The sequence below is a fragment of the Bombyx mori genome, chromosome 23 (genome assembly GCF_030269925.1).
Source record: "Bombyx mori chromosome 23, ASM3026992v2".
NCBI lineage: Eukaryota > Metazoa > Arthropoda > Insecta > Lepidoptera > Bombycidae > Bombyx > Bombyx mori.
The window spans coordinates 927,815-940,283 of NC_085129.1; the positions used below are offsets into that span (position 1 = coordinate 927,815).

Genomic DNA, 12,469 nt, shown 5'->3' on the forward strand with positions numbered 1-12,469 from the left:
TCATTATGATACAATTTTTTTAAATTTTTTTATTGCTGATGGGTGGACGAGCTCACAGCCCACCTGGTGTTATATGGTTAGTGGAGCCCATAGACATCTACGACGTAAGTGCGCCACCCATCTTGAGATATAAGTTTTATGGTCTTAGTATAGTTATAATGGCTGCCCCACCCTTCAAACCGAAACGCATTACTGCTTCACGGCAGAAATAGGCAGGGTGGTAGTACCTACCCGCGCGGACTCACAAAAGGTCCTATCACCAGACAATCATTTGCTGCCCATCATGGCCGATTGTGAAGAGGAGCCATTAGAAGTTGCCAGTTCTGTCATAATATGCCCTAAAGGATAAAATAACACATTTTTAATATTTCTGAACGTTTGAAAATAAGTACCGTACCCATATCTAGGTAGCTATGCGGTAGGGCACCAAAATCTACTTATTTCAATTTATCATAAATGGATTATGTACGGTAGGTACAGGTTAATGTTAATGACAGTGACACTTGAAAGAATGTAGTCTGTCAAAATTCAGTAGTGTTCCATAAAGCTTTGTACATATTCTTTTTGTGAAAAATAATTTAATAAGTGAAAGATTATATTGATGAAATGAGGTGAAGTTGATCTATTTGAAATTGTCAATTAGGATGCAAAGTAAATGAATTGAAACGACATAAAATGAAATAAATTATCCGTAAAATGGTTGTTATTTACAAAGACTTTAGTGGACTTTTTGGAAAAACCTGAATAGTCACGATCGGCGACTGTTTCTTTTTCCCTTATTTATGCACTTTCATAGATATTAAGAAGTTACTAAAGCACTGTTATTAAAAGTCTATGCCTGCAGAATCACTAAATTAACAAATTAAAACAATTCATTGCTTCACTGCTCACGATTCCGCCATTCAATTGCAGTTAAAGTTCACACTGTCACTTCCTTAATAGATAATCTTAGAAGGTTTTGACCTTAGGTCTCACGTTCTATTAATTCTATAAGGATATTAACCTGTGCTTTGATTACTGGTAGCGTGAGTGTTTGTAGTACTGAGCGCTGAGAATGATTAGAAGGATCTATCAAGCTATCAAGCAAGAAGCTATCAAAACACTAAAACAGTAAAACCATAAATTTCCATCATTGATTCATAGGTTAGTATCGATTTGAGAATCGATATTTGTTGATAAAAGTCGAAGAATCGATTATTCAGTCTCAAATGGTCGACGCATCCCTACTCAATGGCTAATGTAATGTAATGACAAATTAAATAAAAAATTGACACAATCGTTCAAAACGTGGTTATGACCGTAAAATTTGATAACTTAGATTAAAAAACAAAATAAATTGTTGAATCTTATCTGCAAAACTTAGTAATGAGTAAAATAAACCCTTTGGCCGGCTTGATCGGGAATTATGATGATTCTGAAGAAGAAGGTGATGATACGTCAATGCAATCGGTAGCTGTGATTCCTTCTGGAGTTAAAGCCCCAATAAAAACTCAACCGTCGGAAGCAGCCCGCTCCGGAATCCACAGAGCCCCGATATCACATTGCCGTAAGTTTTTAATTGCTATGTCTTAAATTTTACCTGTAAAAACAAGCTAAGAGGAAAATATTTGTTTTTAATCTAATAGTAAGATATTATTATATTGAGATTATCATCATATAGATTGTTAAACGATTATACTTAATTGAATATCGTTTCCTTGGTGTAGCATCCTGGCACATGTAGTAGATTGAATGTGTACATGTTATTATGTTTTCAGTTTTTCTTTTGAGTTCTTGCCATGTTTTTGTGCTATCATTTTTATTTTGAGAGTTACAGCCACCACCACATCTTATATTCACATTCCAAATGGAATTGTTAATCTAAGCCTAAACTATTGAACTGTATCCACAAGATATTTTTTAGTCTATTTGATTTCAATGATCTTGTGCCATTTTAAGTGGATTTGAATTGTCTAATTTTTTTAATAATCTATTTTAATCCGCTGCCACCTCTCGCTCTTCATACTGAAAACTGTTTGCAAGCTTTTAACATCTGTTGTGTTTGCTTCTGTTTCATTCTCTAGTTATTTTAGGGAATATTCTCTGTTTGACAGATACTAGTTAAAAATTCTCTGTGTACTGTAAAATCTTGTTTGATATTAATAGATTAGCATAATTAATATTTGGCAGATGGGAAATCATCATCATGCTTTATTTCTTGTTTGTGTTCACAAATGAGTAATGGAAGAATAGAGCTTGATAAACTACATTTTGTTTTTTAATTGGTAATTGGTAGTGTTCCTTATATATATAAATAGTTTTGATTTTTTAAATCTAATTAATATAAGTAATTAAAAATAATATTGAATAAATAAAAAAAAAAATTAAAAGCAATTTCTTAGTATTCTATTAATATGGTAATAGGAATTTTAATAAGTAACAATTATAAATTACTCTTCATTATAGTCTTCCTCCTTAAAGATGTAATTAAGAATATATAATTATGGTTTGTATTTATTCATTTTACTAGTTTCTTTAATGTATGATTTATTATATATACCCTTCAGCTTGGTCAGCGTGCTATGACGAAGCCAGTGGCTTTACATACTACTGGAACCAACAGACTAATGCGGTTACTTGGGAAGCACCTCCAGAGTACTTATTGGCTTTGAAGATTGCTCAACAACAGTTGAACATGGGAGGTTTGTAATGAAATACTTACAGAAATACATAACATCTCGAATTGTTATTTGTTGAGTGTTACATTCTTCTAACTGAAAATTGAAAGTTGTTCTTATAGATACCCATACAGAAACTTCGAATAAAAAAATCGAATTCTTACAGAATCTCATTTTACTGGTGGTAGGACCTCTTGTGAGTCCGCACGAGTAAGTACCATCACTCTGCCTATTTCAGATGTAAAGCAGTAATGCGTTTTGGTTTGAAGGGTGGGGTAGCCGTTGTAACTATACTGAGACCTTAGAACTCATATATCAAGGTTGGTGGCGGCATTTACGTTGTAGGCTCCAGTAACCACTTAACACTAGGTGGGCCGTGAGCTCGTCCATCCAAATAAGCAATAAAAAAAGGAAATATTTACAGAAATACATAACATCTTAAATCATTATTTGTTGAATGTTACATTCAATTGAAAATTTAAAGCTAGTTCTTATAGAAACCCATATATTTCTAAGATATCTTTAATCACATACTGCACACTGACGTTCATGCAGCATACTTTCTGAATTTATTTGGTCTTCAAGTTACATACATGGTAGTGACAAATAAAAAGTTAAGCCATGAAGACATGAAAAAAAAAAAAACATGTTTAATACTCTAGGTTCATCGCAAGTATCAGCAGCAGAATGGCAAATGTACCAGCAAGTATTGGCGGAACAACAGACTAAATCACAAACTCAGCCCCCTGCGATAGGAACAACAAATGATAATGTAAAGAAAAAATTAAATGTAAAGAATAAATCAGGATATAAGAGAAGAATTAGTGATGAGGATGAGTGAGTATTCTTTATGAATTTTAATTCAGTAGCATCTAGTTTTTATATGGAGCTGTGACCAATTTGTAACTAAAATATACATGACAGCATGTTCTGTATGCCGTTATGTACCTGTTTGTGCTGAAAAGTTGTTCATTAATTACAATTTATTGCCCACAATATATAACAAGTTGATAATGTAAAAGAACACTCTGCCAGAAGTACCAACTTGACTAACATAATGTTTTCAGTGATCTGTGAGTGATCTCTTTTAGATTAACAATGACAGAAAGAACATTCACAGTGAAAAAGGAGTGACATACAATTTCAATAGGGACTATTTATTTATTAAAATCTACATACCTATTTTTTTATTGTTGAGTTCAATCAATCATTGTTGAGTTCAATCGATTGTTGAGTTCATCAATTTTATGACATTGTCAAGTTTAAGCATCCTTTAATATATCAATTGAATTAGGGATAATATCTTTGCATATGCTATCTTAATAGTTCATTTACTTCACAGGAAAATAGAACTTATAACTTCGTACTATCATTCTGATTCTGAATCCAATGATGAATCTGAAAGTCCTGTCAAAGCTCCTCCACCACCAAAGCCAACATTGAAACCAAAAGTGCCAGCTAAGAAGCCTAAAATGAAAGAAAAAGAGCCACCAATCGAATACGGACCAAGCTTACCTCCAAAACAGAATTATACTGTGCCAATAGGCCCAGAAATGCCTACCGACTATGTGATTACTGGTAGTCCCAAAGTCAAAGAGGGGAGTAGGTCAACAGGAGAGGAGGTAAGAATTAAAAATGTATAATCTCCCAGAGTTTCTGCATTGTACCTCTTTCAATATTGTAGTAACTTGTAACAAACATTCTACAAAGTTCGGTTACCATATAATTTTAGAGGTTGTTGAATACATACATATGTTATAAAAGTTTAACTCAACTCCGTCCATAGAGCTGAAATAGATTTATTTCTTTTCAAAGTATTGATATTATACTGCTCTTAGTTGTTAAAAAATTGCCAACCCTTGATTTATTTAGCAAATATCTCGTTTCTACCTTGATATCAAGTTGGTATCTGCAAATCGACCTGTTGTCCATGCAGGTGGGAATTCTCATTATTTCCAATCCCGCTTTGAGTAGAATGTTTCTGTGCAAAAAATATTAATTAAAACATCTTTGTGTCAAAAAATACTTGAAATTACTTACCATTCATTTAAATGATGAAATTCTGCGCCTGATAAAAGTTACAACTGTTCTATTGCGTTGGAAATTTATAAAATATTTTGCCTAATTATTTTTTTTATGGTCATTCTGATAGTTTTTCTTGTTTAATTTACATGTAAAATATGTCAGTAAATTTCAACAAATTTATTCTTAAATTATTGTAATAACTCGTAAACTTTTGATTATCTTTTCATTAGTGTTGCTATATAATATAAATTTTCAACAAAACTGAACATGTATGAAACTTTATGAAGTCTAAGTTTTCAATCTGATGATATCAATGAATTTCGAACTTAAAAATCACTAATGACAATGAACTTAAAGTAAGTTAAAATTCTCCAGGAAAAACTTGCAACAAAAACAGGAGACAAACAAGAAGAAAGTGATTTATTGAAAAAGTTGAAAGACAAAGCCAAGATATTGGAGAAGTTGGGAGGCGACATACCTCCTGAACTTCAAGAAATCATTGAAGACAAACACGAAGAAGCCATAGATAATACCAATCCTCCAAACGACAGTATAGATGATTTACTTAGTGAAATCGAAAAGACAGAACTACCCAAAGTCAAAACTAAGAAAATTGAGACTATTGAAGAAGGCAATAGTAAACCAGGAAGCCAAACTAGCTCCCCGCACAGAGACTTGTCTGAACACAAAACTTTATTCCCCAGTGCGAAGAACATTGATGATGACGTTTCCAACAAAGATATACCTAACAATGCTGAAGTCGAGAAACCAGAAAGATCAGCATCTCCTCCAGAAAAAAGTTCAAATATATATTTAAGTGATTTAAGTGAGACCAAAGAGGTTGTAAGGAAAAAGCTTCGAATATCAAACTCTGTGTTGCCTGATCGAAGTAAAACCGAAACACCTTCATATACCACGAAATATTCACAGTTCATTGAAGGTTTTTCTAGTGAAAGAACCGGACTCGGCTTCACACAAGAACCAATGGAGGATGACTGTCCCAAAACTACCATTTCATATGGGAATGGTTTGACTTTCACAAAAGGTGAAACTCTTAATGAAGAGAAGCAGGAAGATGATGTTGACGATTTAGAAGAATTGGTCGTAGCCAAGTTAAAGTATTTAAATCAACTCGAGACGAACACAGTCACACCCATTCAGGAGATGTTCATACAGATGCAGGTGAGCGGTGCTCTTAGTGTGATATGTAGACATTTGGTGGTAGGACTTCTTGTGAGTCCGCGCGGGTGGGTACCACCATCCTGCCTATTTCTGCCGTGAAGCAGTAATGCGTTTCAGTTTGAAGGGTGGGGCAGCCGTTGTAACTATTCTTGAGACCTTAGAACTTATATCTCAAGGTGGGTGGCGCATTTACGTTGTGGATGTCTATGGGCTCCAGTAACCACTTAACACCAGGTGGGCTGTGAGCTCGTCCACCCATCTAAACAACAAAAAAAAAATTTGGAATAGTAGTACTTGTTCATGTCCCTGGTCCCCAATTTATGTCTGTTTGTTCATTAGTTCCTTTAAATGCACACAAATTTTAGATAAGCCTATTTTATTTAAAAGTATTTGATTAGCAAAATTCGGTGTGGGTTATAATATCGAGGGGTAAAAGGCTATCTGGTTAAAGCGACATCTAGGATGATATTAAGTCATATATATATCAGTGTATTTTTCTCCGTCGAATTCGATGTTTTTAATTCAACTTCAATTAAGTTTACCACACTCAAATAGCTGAAGAAGTTTTTTTGTTATGATATTATTTCCAATATTTTAAATTTTATATGACTCGCGATGTGTCTGGTGGGTGTGGCAGACGCTGCGTGCGGTGCGGGGCGCGGAGAGGGGCGCGGAGCGGGGCGCGGGCGGCGCGGCGGCGCGGTACTGGCGCGCGTGGCTGCAGGGCGCGGCGCGGGCGCTGCGGACGCACGAGGCGCCGCCCGGCTGGACCTGCGACTTCCTGAGGTACCGCCCCCGCACTCTCCCCCCCGCCGCGCCCCCGTGTCTCTTCATGTGCTCTATACACCTGTCGGCTCCGGAAAGGATAGACTTTTACTGTGCTAAAGAAGTGTTGATAGTGAATTATTGAATTTTAAAAACATTATCACAAATATTGTCACACTATGTTCTCTTTACCCCCCCTTATGTGAATTTTGCACTCAATCTCGGAACGCCGTTAGAGTGTCGTGAGATCAGTGTACTTTGATAATTGAATGTCCTAATTCATTACATTTACAATATCTCGCCACAAATGGTGATTTACAAAATTTCAAGAAAATGACGTCATTTCATAATAGAAGTCGAAACGTAGTTTTATCGTCTGTAGCATAAAGATTAATATAGCGGCCCGGCCGTGCGCCTGACCCCCTCCCGTCGGCACGCGGCTCCACGCCTGACCCCCTCCCGTCGGCACGCGGCTCCACACCTGACCCCCTCCCGTCGGCACGCGGCTCCACGCCTGACCCCCCCTCGTCGACGCGTAGCTCTCGCGTCCGACACCCTCCCCCTCCCGGCGGTGCTCGGCCGAGGCTCTCTCCCAATGACGGATCACTAACCTAAGCTAATTCTAACGAAATCGTCTCACTCGTGTAATTTTGAAACTGTAACTTGCCCTATTCGCTGTGGTCCATTGTCTCACTAAACTAGATACACAATTAAAGAATCCCATTCGTTGCAAGCGCGACGTCCGCTGGAGCTAGGGTCGGTCCGCGGCCCCTTCTCTCGGGACACGGTCTGTTCTCGATCATTGAGTCCGCGTATACTGACCTCAGATCTTCAACAACTTGTTAACTACTGTGGTTGGTTCGCGAGAAATATTTTGAATAAACAATAGAAACTTATATTTTTGAACACATCTTATTTAACACATATTTAGATGTCATACGTAATAAATATATCTAGTCGTTTTATTAATATATCGAGTCGTTTTATTCAAAGTATTTCGATATATAAACTCTCGAAGCTAAAACTCTGTGATGCAAACTGTGATATTAATTATAGAATAATAAAATTTATGGAACCGTTCATTGAAGTTTCTTTAATAAAAACAAGAAATACAAATTAACCCATGAAAGATTGAGCAAAAACCCATACACAGTCTAACATTTAGCTGTAAGAACGAAGATGGAAGACCGAACACTCGGGAGCGAGATATCTCGGAGGCGCTGCGCCCGTGAACTGGTGAGAGAACACACGCTTTTAATTAAATCGATTATTGTTTATATTCGAGATAAATGCGCTTTGATCTTTTTCAGAAGTTTCCAGACGCGCAACGGGTAGCTCGGCATGCCGCCAAGGGGACTGTCAAGTATTACAATCGTGTATCGATACCACGAAATCGATTATCATATCGATACTCGGACGTTTAAATCGATTAATCTGCAATCGATTTTTCTGCATACGAATAGTGATATTGTGTTTTATGTAAAAATTAAATAATCGAGCCGCGTATTTGAAGGTATAAGTTGCTAAGTTATGAGTTGACTTTTGAAAATCATCAAGTTCCGTGTAACGAATGACACGTGTTTGTATGGTTGTCGTTGTCTGTGCACGCAGGGCCGAGGGTCGGTACCGGTACGTCCGCGACTCGGACGGTCTGGTACAGTGGGAGTACCCCGCCGTGGCCACCACCGACATGGACATCTCTACCACGCCTCCGCACCCCGGATTCGAAGGAAAGGTAACCAGCCCCATCTAACAAGTTGTCCGACAACGCGTTTGCGAGACAAGAACGAAGTGCGACATCGAATATGAAACATCTCTAAAAGAGCTTTTTATTTAATTTTATTGCATAGTTGGGTGGACGAGTTCACAGCCGACCTGGTCTCTAGTGGTTATCGGAGCTCATAGACATCTACAACGTAAATTCCGCCACCCACCTTGAGTTATGAGTTTTAAGTCTCAGTATAGTTACAACGGCTGCCCCACCCTTCAAACCGAAACGCATTACTGCTTCACGGCAGAAAAGGCAGGGTGGTACCCGCGCGGACTCACAAGAGGTCCTACCACCAGTAGTAGTAAGAAGAGTATTTACGTAGATATACTTGAAAATTTAGGTCAACATCTCGTACCTGAAGCCTAAAAAATAACGAATATTTTATCCATGACATAAATAAGCTTCTTGAGTCTTCAAATTGTGCTGTCGATATCATAGATACAAAAAATTGGCTCAATGGTAATGGTAGTGGTTACCGTCGTTCATAGACGTGTCGGTGTCTACCAATCTAAGACCGATCCCAATTCCTTTGGTACAATGGCTGGTGTAAGTGGGTAGTAGACAGAAGCAGCCGCACTGAGCGCGTGTGTCCCGCAGGAGAGCGCGCCCCCCCGCAGCCCGCCGGCCCCGCCCCCGCCCCCGCGCTGGCCCGACCCGCCCCCGCCCGGCTGCGACGAGCACCCCGCGCTCGCTGTGAGTACACGTGCACCGACACTGCATACCGAACTCAACACACATTTTTACCCTTTATCCCTTTGACTGCCATGTGGGTCAATGATGCCCTCCTACGCGGCGCAATAAAGTTATTAAGTCGATTTCTGTTACTAAGGCTTCTGGACTGACTTTGCTTTCTTTTGTTTGTTAATGAATGATTTAGCCTTTTAGTTCTCTTAGAAATACAATTCATTCTCAGTATCTTCGGATTCATATTTCCCAGAGTCTACTAGATATTCCGGCGCCTTAGTAAGAAGATCGAAGAGAGAAATCGACATAATTACTTCAGTGCGCCGCGTAGGGCACCGATGACCTACGCGGCCGTCAAAAGGTCAATTAATTTTGTCAGGGAATCCTTCGTCGATTTTTTTTTTAAATTGTGGATAAGGGAGAATGTCTACAAGCAACACTTCGCTATGTCTCGCGCTGAAATAGCGGTGATGGATAAATCTTAATTTGTACTGTATATTCATATAATATTTGTACTGTATATACATATAAAACGACATAACATTTTTATTAAAAAAAAAACATGCCCAATTCTTACCTTTAAAACGAATATTGAATATGTAAATTCACTGGAAGTAATTAATTCTGCTAAAACTCCTAAAGTTTCTAGTCGTTCGAGACCAACCGATGCTTTTATAGTCTTTGAAGGTGGGATTCCCTATTGACAATGGGAAATTCCTTAATTTATTTGATAATATAATAAAACCTCAAAGTTCTATATTACAGCTTAAAAATCTCGATTGGTGCTACTCTGTTTTCTGTCCTTTGAGATGTACGACACTGCAAACCCAATCCAAATGTTTCTGGTCAGTACTCAAAATAAAAAATAAAAAAAAAACTGAAGAACTCAGGACCGGACTCTACTAGTTGTCCAGCAGTCTATAACATTGTCAATTTTAGATTGTGAACAAAATACTCCTTGCATTGGTCGTTACCTTATGAAACGCTAACTAACTTCAGAGGGTTATATTTGATGACGTCACACGATACTTGATCCCGGTCCCCCGGAAGGAACAAGTACATGTGTGTTTTGTTTCGCTCAGGAAGAGAAACGCGAGATCGGCGACGAGCTGACGTCATTCTACAACGACATCGCCGAGCTAGAGAAGCACGAGCCGCCGCGCGCCGCCCCCCCGCCCGCACCCGCGCCCCTCTCCGCGTCCGCCTCCGCCCCCGCCTCCGCGCCCGCTTCCGCCCCCGCCTCCGCGCCCGTCTCCGCGCCCGCCTCCCCAGAGCCGCCCCGGGCGCCGCGTGACGCCGACCGGGAGAGAGAAACCAAAGCTACCAAGAAGAAATCTAAAGTGAGTTTTTTCTTTCGGTGCTTAACGAACTTGCGACCTGTCTGATGTCGAACCATTGCCCGTGGGCATCAACAATGTGCTTAAGTAAAATTTAATAAATAATAGTTTAAAAAAACTAACAAAATACGCTTTTATAGAAAATCCAAATAAAAAATAGAAAATAAATTTTAATAAATTTGGATTTAAAATAGTGTAAGGAAAATTGCTTTTATTATTAAAAAAGCGTGGGGTGCTTTTCAGGATATTATCACAACTCTTCTACTCATATCTGTTCATAAAATATTTATAGCGACTGATACCATGCGCCCCACGATTTTTTTACAATAAAAGTCCTTAATAAGTATACCAAATTTCGAGTTAATTCGACGTTTTGAAGAGTGTCAAAATCATGTTCAAAGATTCCGTTACATACTAAAATACATACGTCTGAAGCTAATAAAAGCGTATTAAAAACCTTCGATACTGAACTAGTGTAAGTTATGGTTCACTGTGTTCTTGCTCGTGTTGATGCGCCTGGTACTAGTGACGATCTGTCGGCCGCGTGGACAGACGACCCCGCCCCCCGCCCCCCTGTGCTCTTCTCGTCAGGGTGCAATCCGCCCCCCTAACCCTGGAACTCAACCTTGTTATAATGTTAATGTCTCCCACTAAGCCTAACGAGGATCTTCGGAGGTGTCGCGGCGCTGACTCTATCATTGTCAGCGCGCTAGCCGTAAACAACAATGATCGTTTGACAAAAAAAATATCGATTTTTTTATCGCTTTGTTGGGTAGACCAACTCACGACCTCCACCTAGTGTGAAGTGATTACCGGAGCCCATAGACATCTACAACGTAAATACCGCCACCTAAGGTCTCAGTTTTAACAGTACAACGTCTGCCCCACCCTTTAAACCGAAACGCATTACTGTTTCACGGCAGAAATATTCAGGATGGTGGTACCTACCCGCGCGGACTCACAAGACGTCCTACCGCCTGTAATAAACCTATTTTTACCTTAGATTAATTCAGTCTGTTATTCGCAGGTAAAAATATCATCGTCGATCGGCATGAAACAGAGGACCGTGTCGAGCCTGGTCGCCAAGTGGCAGCAGGTCGCCGACCAGATACATTCCGACTAGACGTCCGCGCTCACAGAGCCCGCCCGCACACTCTACACTACACTTAGTGTGTCCGGCCCGCACCCGGCGCCTCAGCCCCGCCCTGGCATGATAGGTGCAAGCTTCATGACCTCGGATGAGGCCCTTCATGACCTCGGATGAGACTCTTCCATGGCATTTCCGGGGGTGTTGTGGGCAGATCCGGTGCCGGAGTGCTCGCAGTCAAGAATAACATTGATAACTCTTGGAACAATCAGGTAAAAATAAGGTCGAGGGCTTGCAGTCAGCGGCGGCTGGCGGAGGTGTGACGTTCCCGTTACGAATATATATTTTTGAAATCGAATATAAAAATCCCCGCACCGCCTCAGGAATGTGGGACCCAAACAAAGGGTCCGTGATTTAAACGAATATTTATAAACGTAAGTTGTGAGAATATAAAATTGATGATTCAAGTCGAGACTGTGTTTAAGAAAATGTTCCAAGTTATTGTAATAATTGTGTACATAATAAATTATAGTTTTTTAAAACGAAATAAAAAATTTAAAGAGGATTGTTCGTTTTAGTCTCCTTTGTGATTTTTAAAACAAAAAGCACGTGTGGCCCTCGGGGACTGCCGCGGTAAAGCTATTGCATAGCATTTTTTATCAACTTTTGCAAGTAGAATTAGGCAATAATAATTTAATATTAAAACAATAATAAAACCACGCTATATTTATAAACATTAACAAAAGTAAACATTACCTGTCCCCTTCACACTCATGAGCTAGACCGCGCGAGAGAGAGATGGGCAGATTTTTATGATGCGCATGCAGTGTGACGTCACGCCGCGCGCTTATTCACAAACACTACACATGCGCAACGTGTGAATGTGTTGAACGCGAGCTACATGGTAGGCGGAGTGGGGGTGTTAGGCTTTATTTTCGTAACGGAATTTCTTGATTCGGTC

At 39.3% G+C, this 12,469-nt stretch overlaps 1 protein-coding gene across 1 annotated transcript; it reads left to right on the forward strand.

Annotated features, from left to right (window-relative positions):
• Positions 1 to 533: 533 nt before the first annotated feature.
• LOC101742103 (formin-binding protein 4) lies at positions 534 to 12,073 on the forward strand. Its single transcript, XM_012691195.3, has 10 exons — positions 534 to 1,546; positions 2,547 to 2,681; positions 3,320 to 3,494; positions 4,000 to 4,279; positions 5,058 to 5,864; positions 6,502 to 6,650; positions 8,241 to 8,364; positions 8,998 to 9,093; positions 10,167 to 10,424; positions 11,449 to 12,073. Exons 1-10 carry the CDS (start codon positions 1,366 to 1,368, stop codon positions 11,542 to 11,544), a joined length of 2,301 nt encoding a protein of 766 aa, XP_012546649.1. The 5' UTR covers positions 534 to 1,365; the 3' UTR covers positions 11,545 to 12,073.
• The last annotated feature ends 396 nt before the right edge of the window (positions 12,074 to 12,469 follow it).

Coding starts and splice junctions, on each gene's coding strand:
- LOC101742103 (XM_012691195.3), top strand. CDS start 1,366: ATGAGTAAAATAAACCCTTTGGCCGGCTTGATCGGGAATTATGATGAT. Junction 4,280..5,057: donor GTAGGTCAACAGGAGAGGAG/GTAAGAATTAAA, acceptor AAAATTCTCCAG/GAAAAACTTGCAACAAAAAC. Junction 10,425..11,448: donor CTACCAAGAAGAAATCTAAA/GTGAGTTTTTTC, acceptor TGTTATTCGCAG/GTAAAAATATCATCGTCGAT.